The sequence below is a fragment of the Podarcis gaigeae genome (genome assembly GCF_964106915.1).
Source record: "Podarcis gaigeae genome assembly, chromosome: 2".
Taxonomy (NCBI): Eukaryota; Metazoa; Chordata; class Lepidosauria; order Squamata; family Lacertidae; genus Podarcis; species Podarcis gaigeae.
Window position 1 is genome coordinate 112,407,503 of NC_139679.1, and position 23,295 is coordinate 112,430,797.

The 23,295-nt window shown below is 45.6% G+C and overlaps 2 protein-coding genes and 1 long non-coding RNA gene across 4 annotated transcripts in view; 2 read left to right on the plus strand and 1 right to left on the minus strand.

The window, feature by feature from the left end:
* Nucleotides 1-1,670: 1,670 nt before the first annotated feature.
* MPIG6B (megakaryocyte and platelet inhibitory receptor G6b) overlaps nucleotides 1,671-23,295 on the plus strand; it is a 158,935-nt gene continuing 137,310 nt past the window's right edge. Inside the window, exon 1 of the mRNA XM_083724964.1 lies at nucleotides 1,671-1,907. The gene's annotated coding sequence lies outside the window, so the exon portion shown is untranslated. The remainder of the gene's footprint in view (nucleotides 1,908-23,295) is intronic.
* On the minus strand, nucleotides 9,047-22,379 carry LOC310838293. Of its 2 annotated transcripts, none has more exons than XR_014560897.1 (3): nucleotides 22,262-22,379; nucleotides 10,883-11,030; nucleotides 9,047-9,240 (listed from the first exon to the last, which is right to left on the minus strand). It is a non-coding gene; the product is annotated as an uncharacterized lncRNA (long non-coding RNA). The 2 variants fall into 2 exon arrangements; XR_014560898.1 differs by lacking the exon at nucleotides 22,262-22,379 and adding an exon at nucleotides 14,906-14,963.
* Nucleotides 22,243-23,295, plus strand: part of CLIC1 (chloride intracellular channel 1) — a 40,314-nt gene continuing 39,261 nt past the window's right edge. Inside the window, exon 1 of the mRNA XM_083725261.1 lies at nucleotides 22,243-22,513. Within this exon, the coding sequence (XP_083581387.1) occupies nucleotides 22,475-22,513 (39 nt within the window). The 5' untranslated portion in view covers nucleotides 22,243-22,474. The remainder of the gene's footprint in view (nucleotides 22,514-23,295) is intronic.

Here is a 23,295-nt window from a genome sequence, read left to right on the forward strand (position 1 = left end):
GTGGTCAGGAATGATGGGAATTGTAATCCCAAAACATATGGAGGGCCGAGTTTACCTATGCCTGGTTTATAAGATGGGGTTTGTTACGTCTGAATGAGGCTGTAGCCTCCTTGCTCCTTATGGCTTTGAGCTAAGGGCATATTCACACCATTTATTTGAAGCACATCCAATGCACATTTAAAGCACACAGCTTCCCCCACAGAATCTGGGAACTGTAGTTTCCCCTCGACAGAGGTGGTATTCACATCACATTTGACAAACTAACAGTTCCTGTGATTCTTTGGGGAAGTAAAGTGCTTTTAAACAAGTGTTTTAAATCTGCGTTATGGATCTGCCCGCAGTAAACACTCCCCCATCACCTGAAAACCTGCCTCTGCTCCCTCCAGGGGAATGAGACAAGAAGAAAACATCTGCCACTCTAAGCAGAAGCTAAGCATCCTTCGGTAGAAAGGGATTTGCCAGGCGAATAACAGCATGCGAGGGTGGGGGTGGGGTAAGGAAAAGGAATGGGGGATGAGAACCAGAATATAGGGGAAGTGATGAGGAGAGAAAGAGACCCTGAATCATTATCATTTTGATATTAATTGGAATACAAATGTAGAACTGACATACATCCAGATTTTCCCGGATATTACCAGGATTTCAAAGGCGAAATTGATGTCCGAGGGGAATTTCGAAAAGGCAGCACTTTGGATCTTAGGGAAGTACAATGGTACCTCGGGTTAAGAACTTACTTTGTTCTGGAGGTCCGTTCTTAACCTGAAACTGTTCTTAACCTGAGGTACCACTTTAGCTAATGGGGCCTCCCGTTGCTGCCACCGCACAATTTCTGTTCTCATCCTGAAGCAAAGTTCTTAACCTGAGGTACTATTTCTGGGTTAGCAGACTCTGTAACCTGAAGCGTCTGTATCCTGAAGCGTGTATCCTGAAGTGTCTGTAACGTGAAGCGTCTGTAACCTAAGGCACCCCTGTAAAAAGAAAAATCGCCGTTAAAAAAACCAAAACAACCCTCAACAACTTTTGGCAACGTTAACCACCTTTGCTTTATCAGAGATATTAGCTGCTACTGCATTTCCAGGCCAAATCAGTTTGCTGGTTTTGGCTTACAAAACCCAGCATGGCCTGGGATCCCCATACCTGCAAAACTGTAGCCCTATATTCGCATGTCATATGCGGAAGGTGTAAAGACAAATGCGAGGTCCTCAGTGAACTTCATGGCCAAGTGGGGATTTGAACCCTGGTTTTCCCGCTCCTGGTCTGTCACACTGCCCCCCTAGACTGCATCAATACTTTCTAGCCTTTCTGAAGTGCTGCACAACCTTCCTTCTGGTCTGGCTGATGGGATTTCACAGAGGGATGTCCCTGGTCACCTCCAGTCAGTCTGTCGGCATTCTGCAAGAGCACATACCGGAAGTTTAGGTTTGCACAATTAAAGTGGATTAAAGCACGCTGTAGCCCTAGTGCAACAAATCTGCTCAGGGCTTTTGTGGTTAGGTCAGAGTGTGACTAGGAAATGGATGAGGAATGCAAGACTTATCATTTCCCACCAGGCTTCTGATAGACTAAGATGGTGCGAAGATATTGTTTGTTATTAATGTGCTGCCAGGGCTTCCTGTGGCTGTTTTGTGGGGTGGTTTCTCTTTGTTTCATTTTTGGCTCTCATCTACAGTGGTACCTCGGGTTAAGTATTTAATTCGTTCCAGAGGTCTGTTCTTAACCTGAAACTGTTCTTAACCTGAAACACCACTTTAGCTAATGGGGCCTCCTGCTGCTGCCGAACTGCTGCCACATGATTTCTGTTCTCATCCTGAAGCAAAGTTCTTAACCTGAAGCACTATTTCTGGGTTAGCAGAGTCTGTAACCTGAAGCATCTGTAACCTGAAGCATATGTAACCCGAGGTACCTCGGTTTTTGAAGAGCTTAGTTCCTGAACAACTTGGAACTCAAACACTGCAAACCTGGAAGTCAGTGTACTGGTTTGCGAACTTTGGTTTGGAAGCCGAATGTGCTCCTGAGCTTCCGATTTTACTGGTGCGCTGCTAATTTGCACGCCCCCCCCCATTGTAATCAAAGCCTTATTCCTTCTGTTTTCACTGTTGCGCTGCTAATTTGCTTCCCCCCTGCCCCAATGCAATCAAAGCCTTCCATTTCTGATTGCAGCGTTCTGAGGTGATATTTGGAGCTTATATTTGGTGCTTTTGTTTTTGCTACACTTTTGCGTTTTTGTTTGTGTGGCTTTTTCATTTTTGTGACTGTGGCTCGTTCTTCGTTTTATGATTGATTGATTGATTGATTGATTGTGTGACTGCGGAAATGGATAAAACAATGACTATCATCAGTGCAGGTAAGAAAAAATAATAATTTTAATTTTTATCATCTACAATACTGTCTTATTTATTTTATAGTACAGTACATTGATTATTGCTTTCATTTTATCGATCCATGGTCTCATTAGACAGTAAAATTCATGTTAAATTGCTGTTTGGAAGGGATTAATCCATTTTGCATTACTTCCTATGAGGAAGCGTGCCTTGCTTTTGGAACGCTTTGGTTTAGGAGCGGACTTCCAGAACGGATTAACTTTGAGAACCATTAAATACAGTGGTACCACTGTATTTGTGTTTTTAATGGTATTGTAAAGCAGAGACATCACCTTGCCAACAAAGGTACGTATAGTTAAAGCTATGGTTTTCCCAGTAGTGATGTATGGAAGTGAGAGCTGGACCATAAAAAAGGCTGATCCCCGAAGAATGGATGCTTTTCAATTCTGGTGCTGGAGGAGACTCTTGAGAGTCCCATGGACTGCAAGAAGATCAAACCTCTCCATTCTGAAGGAAATCAGAATGTGCTCACTGGAAGGACAGATCCTGAAGCTGAGGCTCCAATATTTTGGCCACCTCATGAGAAGAGAAGACTCCCTGGAAAAGAACCTGATGTTGGGAAAGATGGAGGGCACAAGGAGAAGGGGACGATGGAGGACAAGATGGTTGGACAGTGTTCTCGAAGCTACCAGCATGAGTTTGACCAAACTGCGGGAGGCAGTGGAAGACAGAAGTGCCTGGTGTCCTCTGGTCCATGGGGTCACGAAGAGTCGGACACGACTAAACGCCTAAACAACAACAGCCACTTGGAGACTTTTGGATAACATGTGTTTAACAAATATAATAAATTCTTATTATTAATTATCAATAATAATTAGTTGTTGTTGCTGTTGTTAGAAAAGTGTGAGGTGAACAAAGGATAAACAGGAAGATGTATTAACACCACTCAAGCAAATGGAGAGGAAATAAGGATGGCTGTTCGTTCTTGCAATTTCCCCACAAACAAATCAGAAGACATAGTCTAACGTCAGAGTGAATTGTCAGTAAACAGGTGATCTGAAGAAGCCCTGAGATTGGCTTGTATATATTGTAGTTGCTCCGTTTGTGTGCTTTTCTTGCTTTTTTATTTTATTCTTGTAGTTTTAACCTCCCCCCTCTCTCTGCTGTTCTAAGAGGCTTTGAGCATGTGTTGGAAAAGCAACATATAACTGTTTTAAGAAAATAAGAGCTGATGGTGGTGATCCTTGTGACTTACCCTTCAGCCAAAGTTAAGGAGGCTTCAGATCTGACGCTGACACAGGGGGTGCAGGTAGCAAAAAGTGTCTCTTACTTCCCTTCCTGTCTGCATCTTGTCCAAAATCGAGCTTTGCAAGTTTCCTCTCATGGTACTTTAGGCCTGGATAGCACCCACCCTGTCCTTAAATTTCAAGAGAAGCGGATGCTTTGTGCCATATGCGAAATGTTCCACCTTGTGGCCATTGGCTGAAACGTCCCCGTATTAATTAGTAAAAGGAAAGGGAGTTGGGGGGTGGAAAAGAAGGAAAGTTAAACTTGAGGGATTAACAAAAGCTAACATGGCAGGTTTTCCTAGCTCATCTCTTAATGGGATGGCTTTATTGTCTTATGTTCAGAAAGGGTGTTTATGTTTTAATGGCTGTGCAATTAAAAATAAATAAATTGTAAAGCGATTAGAAGCCTTGTCCGGCACTAAGCGATATCTGAACAAGTAATTAAAAACAATTGGCATTCAAAAAGCGTGCTGCTTCCAGAAGTAAAGACGGAAAATAGCCTTCAGGGTTAACAGACACTGATAACCCCCGTGAATCGGTGTAATCCTCTTTCAAAGCCATCCATGTTACTGGCCATCACCACGGCTTGTGGGAGCAGATTCCATAGTTTAACTATTTATTTATTTTAACAAGATTTAAATACCTCGGGTTACAGATGCTTCAGGTTGCGTTTTTTTCAGGTTACAGACCACCGAAACCCGGAAGTACCGGAACAGGTTACTTCCGAGTTTCGGCAGTCGCGCATGCACAGAAGCGCTAAATCACGCTTTGCGCATATGCGCTGAATTGCAACCCGTGCGTGCGCAGATGCGGATTGCGAACGTGCATCCCACATGGATCACGTTCGCAACCCGAGCGTCCACTGTACTGCTTAATTGTAATTTTACCCGAAAGTTCCATCCACTTCTGTGAAGAAGAAATAAAACATTACAGCCATTTTTAGATTTCCCCTCATAGCCAATGGGGAAAGGGGGTGGAGCTTTGGAATTCATAGATCAGATTCAGACCCAACTAACTCCTCAAAGCAGAATAACTACATAGAGCAGTGATGGCCAAACTTGGCCCTCCAGCTGTTTTGGGACTACAATTCCCATCATCCCTGGCCACTGGCCCTGTTAGCTAGGGATGATGGGAATTGTAGTCCCAAAACAGCTGGAGGGCCAAGTTTGGCCACCACTGGCATAGAGTGTATCCAAAACAGACTGTGCTGCTTCCAAACCCTATAGATACAGATAGAAGATCACTGCACACTTCTAGGATTAAGTACGGTATTGTATTCTCTGGCATACAAATATTCTTCAAGATCACATTCAGAGATTAAGCAGGTGGCCAAAGGAAAAGGACTTTTTCTAAGGATGCTAAATTGCCAGCTATGGAAGTCCCTTCGCTGGGATAACAACTTTGTTGCATTATTAGAGACCTTTGTTGCATTATTAATACTGTTTGGTTTTCCCTGACTCTTTGAATGGATAGCTGCTCGCTTTCTCTCTGCAGTCTTGTTTTAAGATTAGATATATCTATATTCATTACACACACACAATAATAATAATAAAACTAATAATAATAATTTGGTCAGGGGTCCCTTTACCTTTACATCTATATTCATTACAACAACAACAACAACAACAACAATAATTTATTTATACCCCGCCCATCTGGCTGGGCTTCCCCACTCACTCTGGGCGGCTTCCAACAAAATATTAAAATACAGTAATGCATCAAACATTAAAAGCTTCCCTAAACAGGGCTGCCTTCAGATATCTTCTAAAAGTCTGGTAGTTGTTTTTCTCTTTGACATCTGGTGGGAGGGCGTTCCACAGGGCGGGTGCCACTACCGAGAAGGCCCTCTGCCTGGTTCCCTGTAACTTGGCTTCTCGCAGTGAGGGAACCGCCAGAAGGCCCTCGGAGGAGGACCTCAGTGTCTGGGCAGAACGATGGGGGTGGAGATGCTCCTTCAGGTATACCACACACACACACACACACACACACACACACAGGGTGGCTGCCTCTGCTCATTCCACTTGCCAACCCCGTCAACCCCTTTGTCTTTCCCTCACACCTGACCAGCCCCTTCCCTTTATAGCTCATCCACCTCCTTGCCTCCCCCCCCCCCAGCCCACCACATCCCCCCACAACTTCCTCAAGCCCCTCCTCCTACTACTGATGCATTTAACAAAGGTAGACGCTTCACTCAGCGGTTTGCTAAACCACTTCACTGTGTGAAGGGCCTCCTTTCCTCTATTAAACAACTCACTTGGGCCTGCCTGCGACTTCCCATGCTGCAGTTGGCATGGCCACCTATTGGCGGCAAAGCAAACTGCAGAGCGTGACGATAGCTTACATTTCTATGTATATAGGAAGATACAGTGTGAATAGTACTGCTACTACCACTACTGATTGAATTGTTACAAGGTTAAAAGTATAAAAGAGTGGTATAAATACTTTGGATAAATAAACATAATGATGCAATTTCTCAGAAGGGAAGAAGTTTACTCTTTTAAAAAAAAAAATCATAAGAATAAATGCATAACAACCTGCAACTTCCTATAACAAATATTCGGAGACTTCCATAGGATCCTCACCGGCCTTGCTATATGTTTCTGAGTTGTGCCCCCTCCCCATTCCAAACAGGCCTCACCTTATCTCTGTTCTACCACCCATGTTCTCCCCCTCCCCGATTCTCCACTCCCCTATGTCTTCTTAATTACAGTCATACCTCGGGTTGCGAACGTGATCCGTGTGGGAGGCACATTCGCCAAATCACAGCATTCGCAGCCTGAAGCGCTGTGTCTACGCATGCGCGTGACGCGATTCGGTGCTTCTGTGCATGTGCGTGACGTCATTTTGTGTTTCTGCGCATGTGCCGAAACCCAGAAGTAACCTGTTCCGGTACAACCCGAAAATTCGCAACCTGCAGTGTTCGTAACCCGAGGCATGACTGTAGTTTTTTGGGGGACAGGGGCCGAGATGGCAACAGCTGCAGAATAGAACATGGAGCCCTGGGAATCCCTTTGCTAACCTGCCCCAGAGTGGCAATGAGGCTGTGGGGGGAAGGGAAGGGATGTGGTGGTCAAGAGAACAGATGCTACCTGCAATTCTCTCGTATTTCTACTGCAGCCTTTGCTTCCTGGTGATGGTCCCTTATGGACACAGAGAACAGTGATCTTGGAGGTCAGGCTTGAATAGAATCATTTGAGGAGAGGTGTGATAGGTTTATGTGATGCCAGCTCTTCCCAAAGGCCTTAGAATATGAGCTGTGCAAAGGGGACGAATATCTGTTTAATGGGATATCTGTTTTTAGGTTTTTAAAAAAGAGGCTCTTTGAAAAGCAGTTGGAGACTCAGAAGTAGCAAGGAAGTCTGTGCTTTGATCTGCAGAACTGGCCCTTTATGCACTTGTAAGAAATCGATCCTTTCGTGTGGCAGCACCAACACCCCGGAACTCCCTGCCCATTGACTGTACTGTGTTCGGCTCCTGATAAAAATGTTTTCCTGCCAGCAGGCCTACCAGGCATGTAACTTTAGTTTGCAATTTTTCACTTTTTCTGGTCATTATTATGAATTACTCGCCCTTCATCCTAAGGCCCCAGATTGGGTTACAACATTAAAATATAGTGGTACCTCGGGTTAAGTACTTAATTCGTTCCGGAGCGCCGTTCTTAACCTGAAACTGTTCTTAACCTACAGCACCACTTTAGCTAATGGGGCCTCCCACTGCTGCTGTGCTGCCGGAGCACGATTTCTGTTCTCATCCTGAAGCAAAGTTCTTAACCTGAAGCACTATTTCTGGGTTAGCGGAGTCTATAACCTGAAGCGTATGTATCCTGAGGTACCACTGTACAAGGGCAGGTTGGGGTGAAAAGGAAGGCGTACAAGCAGTGCAATAGCAAACGAGGATGAATGCATATTGTTGCATAACCTCAGTGCAAAGAAATGGGAATGAATGCTTCACAAAAGCCAGACATAGTCTAACCCAGGCATAGGCAAACTTGGCCCTCCAGATGTTTTGAGACTACAATTCCCATCATCCCTGACCACTTGTCCTGTTAGCTAGGGATGATGGGAGCTGTAGTCCCAAAACATCCGGAGGGTCGGGTTTACCAGTGCCTGGTCTAACCTCAGCATTAGCTTTGTGTAGACAAACAAGGATGAATACAAAATAAACAGGATGTGTGGAGGAGTCCCTTCATTTCACTCTTGTATTCTCCTCTCCTCCAGCCATGGGATGGAGGTCTATGTTAGGGTTGGAGGAGAAATATGATTCAGTTGACATATATTTATTTATTTGTACGAATTATATATACTGCTTATATTTAAACAAAACTCTAAGCGGTTTACAAAGGAGAAAGTTCTCAATTCACACTTTCTGAAATGTTATGTAAAACACAACCATTCTTTGAATTTTGCAATACCGTTTGCCAGCCAAGTAAAGCGTACGAAAAATTCAAATGCAAGGGTAAAGGGTGCATTAAAATGTATACAGTGGACGCTCGGGTTGCGAATGTGATCCGTGCAGGATGCACGTTCGCAACCCTCAGCGGCGTGTCTGCACACACGCGGGCTGCGACTCAGTGCTTCTGCACATGCGCAAAGCACGATTTAGCGCTTCTGCACATGCCCAACTGCCGAAACCCAGAAGTAACCCATTCTGATACTTTCAAGTTTCGGGGGTCCATAACCCAAAAAAACGCAACCTGAAGCGTCTGTAACCGAGGTATGACTGTATATTAATGAAATAACATTAAATGAAATAACATTAAAACACAACATTTATGGGGATATGGCTTTGCAAAAGTGTGTGTTAGTATTGTGCAGTGGTTAGAGTGTTGGTCTGGGCCAGACCTAGCCAACCTCACAGGGTGGTTGTGAGAATACAACGGGGAGGAGAGGAACTATGTGTGCCAACTTAAGCTCGGAGGAAAGGTGGTATACAGTGGTACCTCAGGTTACAGAAGCTTCAGGTTACAGACTCCGCTAACCCAGAAATAGTACCTCGGGTTAAGAACTTTGCTTCAGGATGAGAAGAGAAATTGTGCTCCAGTGGCGTGACAGCAGCAGGAGGCCCCATTAGCTAAAGTGGTGCTTCAGGTTAAGAACAGTTTCAGGTTAAGTACGGACCTCCAGAACAAATTAAGTACTTAACCCGAGGTACCACTGTACAGTGCTTTTTTTTGTACCAAAAAATGTTTAGGGGTACTCTCCTTTTTCCAACTCATATTGAAATACTGCCCCTCAATGAGGCCTAACGTAGATTCACAAAATGTCTAGGGGTATGCGTACCCCTGCGTCCCACCCAGAAAAAAACCCACATTGGTGGTATATAAATGTAAACAACAGCAACAACATTGCACAAAATTGCACACAAACGTGTGTATGCAGTATTAGGAGAAAATCGCTGATGAATTTCCCCTTGAGAACTTGCTTTACAAAAAATACAAAAATACAAAGTGAGCTGTGAATGTGGAGAATTGAACTTGTGACAGGAAAAAAGGAGACACTAAGAGAAGCAGGAATTGACAGGTTTAACCATCCTTAGTCTTCGGTAGGGCCATAGGAACGTTTCTCATCAGAGGGTGGGGTTGGTGGGGAGACACAGGAAGCAGCTTCAAGGAGAGGGGAGGCCGGCTATGCCTGAGAAAGGAAAGGGTGTCATCCTGTTAACTCAATATAACAGAGAGAGAGAGGGGAGGGAAAAGAAAGGGAGAAGGACAAGCCGAAGGGATGGACTGGGGGATTCCCGATGGTGCTTTCAGCCCTGATCTAATCCTCTCCTACCAGTGGCGTAGGGTGGGTTGTCAGCACCCGGGGCAAGGCAAGTAATTTGCGCCCCCTAACCCGTGGATTTGCGCCCCCTAACCCTACCCCCCAGATGTTGCGCCCGGTGCAGCCGGCACCCCCTGCACCCCCCAACCTACGCCACTGTCTCCTACCTCTCCAACTTTCCTTCTTCTAAGCCAGAACCAGAGGATTTTGCCAAACCTTCCCTAAAACTAGAGGGTGGAGGAAGAAGAAATCTGCAACCAGTAGCTCTTTGGAAAATCTGGCCTGGACCAGCTTCTTCCAAATTGTGCCTCCTGCACAATAGCGCCTCCTAGTGCCATACTGCTGCCAGTAGTGAAGCCCCTGCCTCCCCTCCCCAGGAACGCCACACTGCTCTCAAGGGGGGGTGAGGAGGAGAGAGGAATATATATATATGTTATTTCTTCCCTTCCACCCCATGTTTTTCTTTCCCCCCCAATAACAGAACCTAGAAGTGAATGATGAGCTGTTTTAAAAAGGATGTGGCTTGTGGCCAGCCAGTCTCCCATTCATTGGAGTGCACAGAGGTTTATTGTGCTGTTTCAAGTCCACACCCACCTGCATCCCTCTCTTGGCAGTTTCCTGTCTGTAAGTCAGGGGAGTTAAGAGTCACGGCTGAGGAGCTGAACTCAATGAGATTCTGAGCCTCCTTCCCTCCCAGGATTCGTCAGTCTTAGCTACACAAGATTATGTTGTTGTTGTTTAGTCGTGTCCAACTCTTCGTGACCCCATGGACCAGAGCACGCCAGGCACTCCTGTCTTCCACTGCCTCCCGCAGTTTGGTCAAACTCATGCTGGTAGCTTCGAAGACACTATCCAACCATCTCGTCCTTTGTCTTCCCCTTCTCCTTGTGCCTTCCATCTTTCCCAACATCAGGGTCTTTTCCAGGGAATCTTCTCTTCTCATGAGGTGGCCAAAGTATTGGAGCCTCAGCTTCAGGATCTGTCCTTCCAGTGAGCACTCAGGGCTGATTTCCTTCAGAATGGATAGATTTGATCTTCTTGCAGTCCATGGGACTCTCAAGAGTCTCCTCCAGCACCATAATTTAAAAGCATAAATTATTCGGCGATCAGCCTTCTTTATGGTCCGGCTCTCACTTCCATACATCAGTACTGGGAAAACCATAGCTTTAACTATACGGGCCTTTGTTGGCAGGTGATGTCTCTGCTTTTTAAGATGCTATCTAGGTTTGTCACTGCTTTTCTCCCAAGAAGCAGGCATCTTTTAATTTCGTGACTGCTGTCACCATCTGCAACACAAGACTATACGTCCATTCTATATGTCAATGTGCTATTGTTGTGTTATACCCATTTGTTGAATTTAACTTTCTACCTTTTTCTGTTAAAAAACGCACACACAAACACACTATTATTTGGATTTGGATTCATGGATTGTTTTATTGATTGCTGTGCCATCCCTTGATGACAAGTCTAAATGCGTAGGAAATAAATCCATTAAAAATATAAAACTTACCCGCTTGAGAACCCAGGAGTCCTGGAAGGTGAGAGAGCAGGTCAAGCAACTGTTAGGTCTGAACATCGACCGATGATCTGACTAGCATAAGGGTTCAAGTCTATGTGGAAGTCATATTCCTTTTATCCAGGCAAACTTTGATGTAACTCTGCAAAAAAGAAAGGAAAATGCACTTTGCACATGTTCGGAGGCACCCTCAGCACATCACTACACAAGCCCCAGGGTTGGGGCATGTCTCAGCAGAAATTATGTGCCAAAGATGAAGCTATACAACAACAGAAATAAATATGAGGAGGAAACAGCTTGTTCTTAACTGGGAAAGGCAATTATTTACAATTTGGTCTTGCACACAGAACAAGAGGGATAACCTTTCTTGCACTTAGTTTTGTTGTCCGTTTAAAATGTCAGTTTTTGAGTTCTTACCATGAAGAAAAGTTTTATGTCACTGTGCTTGCTTTTTATGCAACAGAAGGTGGTTCAATCTACATATTTTGAGAACAGAAGGCAAAATTGATAGTTAACAATGTGGTTACAGAAGAGTTTAAAATTGAAAAAGGTACACGACAAGGCTGCCCGATTTCCCCTCTGTTATTTATCTCGGTTCTGGAGGTGCTCTTGAATAGGATTAGAGGGGACCGGTTGGTGCAAGGGATTCAGGTCGGAGCGAAACAATATAAACTTAAAGCTTTTGCAGATGACCTAGTCTTGACTTTGCAGGAGCCAGAATCTAGTACAAAAAGAGTATTACAACTGATTCAAGACTTTGGTCGGGTGGCGGGATTCAAACTAAATAAACAGAAAACTAAGGTGTTGGGGAAAAACTTGACAGATACAGAGTCAGAACGGTTTCAGAGAGAAACAGAACTAACTGTGGTCAAAAAAGTAAAGTACCTAGGGGTAAACATAACAGCAAAAAATCTGAGTCTATTTAAGGATAACTATGAAAAATGTTGGTCTGAAATTTAGAGAGACTTGGACAGTTGGACAAAATTGAAGCTTTCTTTGTTAGGCCGAATTGCTGCTATTAAGATGAATGTATTGCCAAAGATGTTGTTTTTGTTTCAAACATTGCAAATTGTGGACAAGACGGAGTGTTTCCGGAAGTGGCAGAGAGATATCTCTAAATTTGTCTGGCAGGGCAAAAAGCCCAGAATTAAGTTTAAGATTTTAACTGACGCGAAAGAAAGAGGGGGCTTTGCCCTGCCAGACTTAAAACTGTACTATGAAGCCGCAGCTTTCTGCTGGCTAAAAGACTGGCTACTTTTTGAAGACACTGATGTGTTGGACTTGGAAGGTTTTAACAATGCTTTTGGTTGGCATGCATACTTATGGTATGACAAAGTTAAGATCAATAAGGCCTTTAAGAACCATATTGTCAGGAAAGCAGTATTCAATGTCTGGACAAAATACAAAGACTTATTGGAAAACAAAACTCCGAGGTGGCTCTCCCCTCTGGAAGCTAAGTCCCGAAAAAGACCCAATATGGAGGCCAAATGGCCAAAATATTGGGAAATATTAGAAAAAGACGGTGACAATTGGAAATTGCAGAGTTTGGAGAAAATGGAGGGTAAAGTGCGAGACTGGTTACATTACGCCCAGATTAAAGAAGTTTTTAAAAATGACAAAAAACTAGGGTTCCAGGTGGAGAAATCGAAGTTGGAGACAGAATTGTTAGAACCAAAGACTAAGGTACTATCAAGAATGTATAACTTGCTGTTAAAATGGAACACACAAGACGAAATGGTTAAATCTGCTATGATAAAGTGGGCACAGGATATTGGGCATAACATTATGTTTGAGGACTGGGAAAGGTTGTGGACCACTGGGCTGAACTTCACTGCATGTAATGCTTTGAAGGAAAATGTAATGAAAATGATATACAGATGGTACATGACCCCAGTTAAACTTGCCAAAATATACCATTCGTCTGATAATAAATGCTGGAAATGTAAAGGAAATGAAGGAACATTCTTTCACCTCTGGTGGACTTGCCCTAAAGTGAAGGCCTTCTGGGAAATGATATATAATGAGTTGAAAAAGGTATTTAAGTATACCTTCACTAAGAAACCAGAGGCCTTCCTCCTGGGTATTGTCGGCCAGAAGGTGTTAAAGAAGGACCGAACATTTTTTATGTACGCAACAACGGCAGCAAGGATACTCATTGCCAAGAATTGGAAAACTCAAGACCTACCCACACTGGAAGAGTGGCAGATGCAGCTGATAGACTATATGCAACTGGCGGAGATGACTGGCAGAATCCGAGACCTGGGAGAAGAAAGGATTGAAGAAGATTGGAAGAAATTTAAGATTTATTTACAAAAATATTGTAATTTGGTTGAATGTTAAGAAGGATGCTTGATCATAAATAATTGGCCACCACTAAATTAGACTGGAATTTGATGATAAGTGAGATCAAGAAAAAGACAAACCCTTTGGGAGAACTATTAGACTATATTTAAATGAGTGGATATAAGATTGTAAACAAGATGATAATTTGCTTGAAAAAACTTTTCAACAATGTAAGTGGGAGCAGGAGACGCGAGGAAGTCTAAACAAGTTATGAAATTTTGTTATGATATAAGCAATGTTGTTTATTACTTATGTTTTTCTTTCACAAAAAATCTTAATAAATATTTATATATATATATAAAAATCTACATATTTTGGACATTTTGAAGGGGGTGTCGCTCGGTGGTCCTAGCTTCAGTCCCTGGCAACTCCAGGTAGGACAGGGAAAAACTTTCTGCCTGATCTCCTGGGAAGCTGCTGCCAGTTTGTGCTGACAATACTGAACTAGCTGCACCAATGGTTTGACTCACTGCAAAACTGCTTCCTATGCTCTTGTTTGTCTGTGTGGTGGTGGTATGTGAACTGTAAAAGCTTGTTTATACAACTGCTGTATTCCATAGCAAGACAGCTGCCACTCAGAGGTTTGTTGCATGTTCCTTTATCCATAGGGGAACTGTTATCTCCCCACCTTCTAACTACCAAGTGGGTTTTCTTACATACCACACGGCACTAAGTCGGTATCTATACTACTACAGTGGTACCTCGGATTAAGAACAGTCCTGTTTTCGAATGATTCGGTTTATGAACTCCACAAAACCAGAAACAGTGTCCCGGTTTGAAAACTTTACCTCGGTCTAAGAACAGAATCCAAATGGTGGAAGGGCACCAGCAGCAGGAGGCCTCATTAGGGAAAGCGTGTCTCGGTTTAAGAATGGTTTTGGTTTAATAACGGACTTCTGGAACGGATTAAGTTCATAAACTGAGGTACCACTGTAATGTTATAACAGTCGCTTTGTTGTTGTTTAGTTGTGTCCGACTCTTTGTGCCCCCATGGGCCAGAGCATGCCAGGCACTCCTGTCTTCCACTGCCTCCCGCAGTTTGGTCAAACTCATGCTGGTAGCTCCGAGAACACTGTCCACCCATCTCGTCCTCTGTCGTCCCCTTCTCCTTGTGCCCTCCATCTTTCCCAGCATCAGGGTTTCTAGGGAGTCTTCTCTTCTCATGAGATGGCCAAAGTATTGGAGCCTCAGCTTCAGGATCTGTCCTTCCAGTGACACTCAGGGCTGATTTCCTTCAGAATGGAGAGGTTTGATCTCCTTGCAGTCCATGGGACTCTCAAGAGTCTCCTCCAGCACCAGTATTCAAAAGCATCCATTCTTCGGCGATCAGCCTTCTTTATGGTCCAGCTCTCACTTCCATTCATCACTACTGGGAAAACCTTAGCTTTAACTACACGAACCTTTGTCAGCAAGGTGATGTCTCTGCTTTTTAAGATGCTGTCTAGGTTTGTCACTGCTTAATTATGGGAATTGTAGTTTGCTGCAGAGGCTAAGAATTCTCTGTTGGGGACCCGCAGCGAACCGCAATAGAACAATGATTCCCAGGGCTCGCCAGACTGAGGAGATGGCATTTACGCCTGTCTAAGAAAGCAGCAGTGATATGCCCTGAGACTACCAAAATGAGAGGCCGGCCTCCCTAAAGATGCAGAGTTATTTCTGCAAATTGATTCTCACCCTTCCTCCAGGGAGCCTCCTAGCCTCGCAACAATCCTGTGAGACAGGCCAAGCTGGGAAATGGCAGCTAGCTCAGGACCTACATGTGAGCAGAAGCAAGGGCTTAAGTTAATACATGTATGTATTTACCATGTTTACATCTCGCCCTTCCTCTTAAAGGCGGCTCCCAGCACATTCACATTAAAGTACCTTTGCCTCCTTAACCTTTGCCCCCTTGCATTGCGATGAGTTTGTAAAACGGACACAGCTACACCCCCTCCATTTTATAGCTATAGATGTTTAGTGTTGGGAAAAAAATCACAGCAAACGCCTATATTTACAAAACAGGAAGGGGCGACATGGCTGGACGTGGGAGGAATCCAAGTCTCCCTGATCTGGGTGCAAAACTCGACTCCACCCTCGGTACGCCTATTCAGAAATAAGCCCCACTTTCATTTCCCCCAGGCCAGGAAAGCCTGCAAGGAAGCAGCTTCTACAGGGAACCAATACAGGAGCTGGCTTTGCCACCTCTTCCTGGCTCTCATTAAAGATTTGCTCCTGGAAATATCTGGCGTGAGTGCAATTTCCATATACTTCTCCTCCCAACTCCTGAGGAGCCTCCCAGGCAGCAAGTGGGGAGCATTGGCAGGGACTGGAGATGACTGATGGCTTGCCGTCTCCTTTGTTCCTGTGGGTCTGGAGGAGTTGGGGGGGGGGTGAGAAAGAAAGCTAGCCAGGAAACCGCCAGCCCTAGGGGCAGGTATGTCTGGATCTGATAGCTCCTCAGCATCATTAGCTCTGCGTGGAGATCTGTTGGAGGGCCCAGCTCGCCTTGCTCATCAGGATCTGAGGTTTGGACAAGGCTGAACCCTGACGCGCATTGTATCCAATGGGACTTACAGCCAGGCAAATGTGCTCGGGATTGCAGCTGTAGCCCAGTGCGCTTTGCTGGTTCTCAGTGTGTAGTATTATTATTATTTATTAAATTTGTTAGTCACTTTATCTTGCCCAAAGAAACCCAAAGCAACTTACAGTGGTACCTCGGTTCTCAAACTTAATCCGTTCTGGAAGTCCGTTCCAAAACCAAAGCGTTCCAAAACCAAGGCGTGCTTTCCCATGGAAAGGAATGCAAAAATGGATTAATCCGTTCCAGACCTTTAAAAACAACCCCTAAAACAGTGATTTAACGTGAATTTTACTGTCTAACGAGACCATTGATCCATAAAATGAAAGCAACAATCAATGTACCGTACTATAAAATATATAAGACTGTATTGGAGATGATAAAAATTAAAATTATTATTTTTTCTTACCAGCACTGATGATAGTCATTGTTTGGATGGGGGGCTTTTCTCCATTTCTGCAGTCACACAACCAATCAATCAGTAGCTGAACCGGGTTCCACACAGTCACAAAAACAAATTAACCGAAAAAGCCTCAAAAACAAAAACGCAAAATAAATAGCGAAAACAAAAGCGCCAAACTTAATTCGTTCCGGAAGTCTATTTCACTTCCAAAACACCAAGGCGCAGCTTCTGATTGGTGCAGGTGCCCTGGAAACAATAGCCGACAGCTGCATCAGACGTTCGGCTTCCAAAAACCGTTCGAAAACCGGAACACTTACTTTTGGGTTTTCGGTATTTGAGAACCAAGGAGTTTGAGAACCAAAGTACCACTGTACAACCAACCCCGCCATGGATACCTCAAACCAAGGGTGGGGGGATATAAATACATAAAAAGCATTCCACCCACTTTGAAAGGCCAAAGATAAAGGCCAAAGGTCTGGTTACAGAGGAAGGTTTTCGCCTGGCACCTAAAGATATATACAGTGGTACCTCAGGTTACATACGCTTCAGGTTACAGACTCCGCTAACCCAGGTCTCCTAACAGGTAACCCAGGCCTCCTAACACGTAAACGGTGTTTCCGTGTGCTGCTCTGGTTCGCCAGAAGCGTCTTAGTCATGCTGGCCACATGACCCGGAAGCTGTACGCCGGCTCCCTCGGCCAATAATGTGAGATGAGCGCCGCAACCCCAGAGTCGGCCACAACTGGACCTAATGGTCAGGGGTCCCTTTACCTTTACCTAGCAACTCTCAGCGCTCACAACAAACTGCAGTTCCTGAGATTCTTTGAGGGAAGACATGTCTGTCTGAAGCGGCGTGCTAGCTAGGTCTTGCTAGCTAGGGATGATGGGAGTTGTAGTCCAAAACCAGTGGAGACTCAAGTTTGGGAAACACTGGGCTAGACGTTCCGTACGAAGGATGGGAAGAACCTTTGGCTCTCCAGATCCGCTTGGACTCCAACTCCCATCAGCCCTGGCCAGCGCGGCCCACAGTCAGGGGTTGATGGTAGTTGTAGTCCAGTCACATCTGGAGAGCCAAAGGTTCTTCGTGCCCCAGTTCTGCACTCAAGGCACACATCCTTGCTTTTTCGCAGGCGCTTCCCTTCTGACATAGACATATAAACGTCACAATGACAGGCATTTTAGTAACAATGTGGGATGGCAATCATAACTGTATTTTTTAAAGGGAAATTCCCTTATTCCAAATAGGATTCCTCACAAGAAAAGGGAAAAGTTGACAGCTGTGCAGTAACTGTAGTAGTAATTATTTTTGCAATAACGAGGGATTAGTAAGAACAAGGAGATGAAACAGAATGGAGGATTCAAGAAAACTGGAGCAAGAGGATTTTTGTGTTCTTTTCTCCGAAGGGAAAATAGCTCAAAAGGCCTAGCCAGCCCACTTGTGGGAGCGGGAATACTAGCTGGATATTGTGAGACATTTACAAGCAGGGCAAGATTGCTGTTTAACCCCCAACAAGAGGTGTTCTGTTTCTAAATGTACAGCCTCCACTTAGGTGTCCTCGACAAATTTGTCTTGTCTTGTCTTTATTTTTTTAAGGCAGCATGTTGTGGCAACGAATCCCACAAGCTTGTTAGGTGCTGCATGGAGAAGTAACCCTTTCTCTGCCGGGTCCCAAATCCACTAAGAAGTCAAATTCCAGGCCTGCCTGTAAATTTCCGTGCTTGGGAAGATAAATTCTTAACCATTCTCTCCACACCAGTTCTATAAACCTCCAGCACCCTTCTTTTAGTTATGTAAATGAAGCCTATCAATTAGGCCATAAATTAGCCCCCCCCCCCACTTTTAAAGGTGTACAGTGGTACCTCTGGATGCGAACAGGATCCGTTCCGGAGCCCCGTTCGCAACCTGAAGCAAACGCAACCCGCGTCCGCGCTTCTGCGGGTTGCGATTCGCCGCTTCCACGCATGCGTGTGATGTTATTTTGAGCATCTGCGTTAGCGGCGAAACCCGGCAGTAACGTGTTCCGTTACTTCTGGATCGCCGTGGAGTACAACCCAAAAATATTCATCCCGAGGCATATTTAACCCGAGGTATGACTGTACATTTAGGCGAGCTTTTTTAAAAAAATGCTCCTGAAAACCTAGCTCACGAATGCAACAAACGTGGGCCTTTGCAAGGTGTGAAATGTGCAAATATGCTTTGCCAGAGAGAGCTATACAGTGATACCTCAGGTTAAGAATTTAATTTATTCTGGAGGTCCATTCTTAACTTGAAACTGTTCTTAACCTGAGGTACCACTTTAGCTAATGGGGCCTCCTGCCGTCGTCGTGTGATTTCCATTCTCATCCTGAGGTAAAGTTCTTAACCTGAGGTAAAGTTCTTAACCTGAGGTACTATTTCTGGGTTAGCGGAGTCTGTAACTTGAAGCGTCTGTAACCTGAAGCATCTGTAACCCGAGGTACCATTGTATTGGCTACAGCTCTCAGCTGAGCGTTACTTGTGACAAACCCAGGTTTCTAGAAACTAAGAGGAAAATAGGAAGTGGCTTCATAGTGAAGTGAAGGGTTGGTGCATCCAGCCCAATATGGTCAACAATGAGTGGAAGTGTAGGCTCCCAAGGGTTTGAGACTCTCCTAGTCCTAGATGGAGATGGTGGGGGATGGGGACTGAACCTGGGACCTTCTGCTTGTGGAGCAGACACTGCCCCCCCCCCAATCTAGGGCCCTTCCTGTTTGAGCCATACAATGCGTGAAACGGCCTAGTCGCTTTGATTTCTGCCAAAACTATCTCCCTGCCCCCAGTAGTGATATATGGAAGTGAGAGCTGGACCATAAAGAAGGCTGATTGCTGAAGAATTGATGCTTTTGAATTCTGGTGCTGGAGGAGACTCTTGAGAGTCCCATGGACTGCAAGAAGATCAAACCTCTCCATTCTGAAGGAAATCAGCCCTGAGTGCTCACTGGAAGGACAGATCCTGAAGCTGAGGCTCCAATACTTTGGCCACCTCATGAGAAGAGAAGACTCCCTGGAAAAGACCCTGATGCTGGAAAAGATGGAGGGAACAAGAAGAAGGGGACGACAGAGGACGAGATGGCTGGACGGTGTTCTCGAAGCTACAAACATGAGTTTGACCAAACTGCGGGAGGCAGTGGAAGACAGGAATGCCTGGCGTGCGCTGGTCCATGGGGTTACAAAGAGTCGGACACGACTAAACGACTAAACAACAACAACATCTCCCTGCCCCCTGAGAAAAGTGCTTTACATTGGCCAGAATAAGCTTGGGAGACTCTACCCTCAGCTCAACAGGACTGGCAGGCTTTTGTAACATAGCCAGAGCCTGAGAAACCTGTTGGACCAGCCGCAACAGGGCAAACAGTGGCACTTACGTTGCCGTGCCCCATGGAAAGAGGCGGGCCACTTTTATGCTTTAAAGCAGGGTTGGCATGTCGGGTGGGGGGCAGAGGCCTGTGGCCCTCAGGATGCTGCTGGCACTCCCATGCCCACCTGCCCCAGCCAGAGCGGTCAGCGTGGAAGGACCATGGGAGCTGCAGTGCGCAGCGAACATCTGGAGAGCCACAGGTCCCTCCACATCACTGCATTTTTTTTGGAGGGAGGGAACAAGCTATCAATTGAGTGTCCTCTGTAGCTACAAGGGGTTGGGGGGCTAGCCGGGTTTTTTGCCCTGGGTGAAGCCTCCTGAGGGGCGCCACTGAGGCTCCCAGCTGGGTGGGTGGTGAGTGCCAAGCTTTTATTATAATTATTATTAATTTTTCATTTATACCTTTCAGGTTTATACATTTACAATACAATAATCTTTATTGTCATTGTCCCATACAGAACAATGAAATTGAAAAAATCTACACCAGACATTCAAAAACCAACAAGCCTGCTATCCCAGCTATCCCAACCTGGTTAACCCCCATAAAAAACTCTGATACCCCATAATTAAATACAATATTTTCCCATTATACTTATACTCCCACTATACTTTCACTGATTTTACAATCATTTTGATATTTCAAAGCTTGACTTTCTCCCCCCTTTCTGCGGTTCCTTAAATTAATTTTTAATATCTCCCGCATATCCAATTTAACTTATTTGCTCATTCATGCACCTTCTTTAAATATATACTCTTATGAAACTGCGGGTTATTACAAGAATCCTGCCAGTGTTCTTATCTGTTTACAACTTTTCTGTCAATATTCAATAAACCATTTCCATCATGTTATTAAAAGTTTGTCATCTTGATTTCTTATTCTTCCGCTAAGTTTTGCCATTTCTGCATATTCCATAAGTTTTTGTATCCATTTTCTTTCCATTTTGGGGCAAGTCACATTCTTGCTGCTGTAGTCGCATACATGAATAAGTTTCTATACAGTTTCCGAGCACAATTCAAAGCGTTGGTGTTGACCTTTAAAGCCCTAAACGGCCTCGGCCCAGTATACCTGAAGGAGCATCTCCATCCCCATCGTTCAGCCCGGACACTGAGATCCAGCGCCAAGGGCCTTCTGGTGGTTCCCTCATTGCGAGAAGTGAGGTAACAGGGAACCAGGCAGAGGGCCTTCTCGGTAGTGGTGCCCGCCCTGTGGAACGCCTTCCCAGCAGATGTCAAAGAGAAAAACAACTACCAGACATTTAGAAGACATCAGGGAAGTTTTTAATGAGTGACTTTTTAATGTATTTTTAATCTTTGTTGGAAGCCGCCCAGAGTGGCTGGGGAAAACCAGGTAGATGGGTGGGGTACAAATAATAAATTATTATTATTATTTAAGTCAGGCATGGCCTAACTTGGCCCTCCAGATGTTTTGGGACTACAATTCCCATTATTCCTGACCACTGGTCCTGTTAGCTAGGGATGATGGGAGTTACAGTCCCAAAACATCTGGAGGGCCGAGTTTGGCCATGCCTGGTTTAAGCAGCCCCTATAATTCCCAAAGGGACGTGAGTGGTGCTGTGGCTTAAACAACAGAGCCTAGGACTTGCTGATCAGAAGGTCAGTGGTTCGAATCCCCGCAATGTGGTGAGCTCCCGTTGCTCGGTCCCTACTCCTGCCAACCTAGCAGTTTGAAAGCACGCCAGTGCAAGTAGATAAATAGGTACCGCTCCAGCGAGAAGGTAAACGGCATTTCCATGTGCTGCTCTGGTTCGCCAGAAGCGGCTTAGTCATGCTGGCCACATGACCCGGAAGCTCCCTTGGCCAATAAAGCGAGATGAACGCCGCAACCCCAGAGTCGGTCACGACTGGACCTAATGGTCAGGGGTCCCTTTACCTTTATAATTGCCAAAAGAAAGGCTGCTGGGTTTTGTGTTTGTTTTTAAAAAACATTATTTTAAACATCCTTTTCATTTCATTATACAGTGGTACCTCGGGTTACATATGCTTCAGGTTACATACGCTTCAAGTTACAGACTCCGCTAACCCTGAAATAGTGCTTCAGGTTAAGAACTTTGCTTCAGGATGAGAGCAGAGATCGTGCTCCCGTGGTGTGGCAGCAGCGGGAGGCCCCATAAGCTAAAGTGGTGCTTCAGGTTAAGAACAGTTTCAGGTTAAGAACGGATCTCCGGAACGAATTAAGTAGTTAACCCGAGGTACCACGGTACACCATTTCCGAGTAAGCTTTCACCTTACTACTAGACGACCACAACTCTGCTTGCCAAACTTTGACCCAGGTGAAACGAAGCCGCGTTTCCCCTCTGCTTTTAGGGCTTAAGGAAGAGGCTGAGAAAGTGGAAAAGGGGCAACGGGAGCGAAATCGGAGGAGAGGGCGAAGCGGAGGAGGTGGGCGCAAGAAAGAGTCCCACCCCGCGGCTGCTAGACGGCCCCCCAGCCAGTGTCGTAGCGTGGGTTGTCAGCACCCGGGGCAAGGCAAGTAATTTGCGCCCCCTAACCCGTGGATTTGCGCCCCCTAACCCTAACCCCCAGATGTTGCGCCCGGTGCGGCCGGCCCCCCCTGCACCCCCCACGCTACGGAGCTGGTCCTCTCCCCCCCCTCTCTCCCCCTCCCTCCCTCCCTCCCTCCTTCTCTCCCTCCGCCCGCGCTCTGCTCCCATCCGCCCATCCTCGGTGACTCACGGCTCGCCCGGGCTCAGTTCCTGGGCGTGGCCCGGAGCGGCGGAGGGAAGTTGCTTGAAGTTGCGAGAGGCTTTTCTTTTCTTTCTCTTTTTGAGCCGATCGGCGCGGCCCGTCGCCCTCTCCCTTCAATCCGCCGAAACTTCTCCTTTGCTCCCCCAAAGCAGCTTCCCTCCCTCCCGCCCCCCAACCCCGGCGCGCCCAGCCTCCCTCGACATGGCCGAGGAGCAGCCCCAAGTCGAGCTCTTCGTCAAGGTAAGAGCAACGCTGCGCCCTGCGCGCCCTTTCTTGCGCCTCCTTTCCTTGCAGGGAATCGGAGAGCGTGGAAGCTGGAAAATCATATATATATATGAGCTCCCTCTCCGGGGGAAAGACGCACCCGATCCTCCTTGGCCGCCACCCTCTCCTCGCTTCCTCCCTGGCTTGGATAAGAAGCCCCCGCCGCGCCCTTCTTGGGCAGACTTCTGTTTTCCTTGCTTGCTTTTCTTAAAAATACTTCCCCTGACGGTTATCTGTCTGGTTGTCTCGGTGCCTCGTAGCGTGAGAATGGCCGAGAGTTAAAAAAACCAAACACAAAACTTTCGTTTAAGGCGCTTGGATTGAGGTTGGGGGCGGGCGGGGAGGGGGGGAAGCCGCCTTTCTGTTGCAGCCGGAGAGAAACAAAGAAACATGTGGCAACTCTGAAAATAAAGAAGGGGAAAGGGCTGCCCAAAACTGTGGTTGGCATGTTTTTAATGTTAAACTCTGGGCCTGGTAGTTTTAAGCGCAGGATGGTGGGCATTGCCACATTCGGGTGGGCGAGGGAGGTGCCCGTTTTGCTGAGTTTCTGCCCCCAAGTCCTAGATAGTGCTGCTGGTCAGAAATTGCTTTCCTGCAGTTTTTTTTTAAATTTAAAAAACCTCTTTATTTGCTGTCAATCTTATTTTGGAAATTGCTTTCCTGCAGTTGTGTGTGTGGTTTAAAAAAAAACTTTTTTTGCTATCAATCTTATTTTGGAAGTGGCAGTGGCAAGTTAGAAAAGAGGTGGGAGAGGGTTT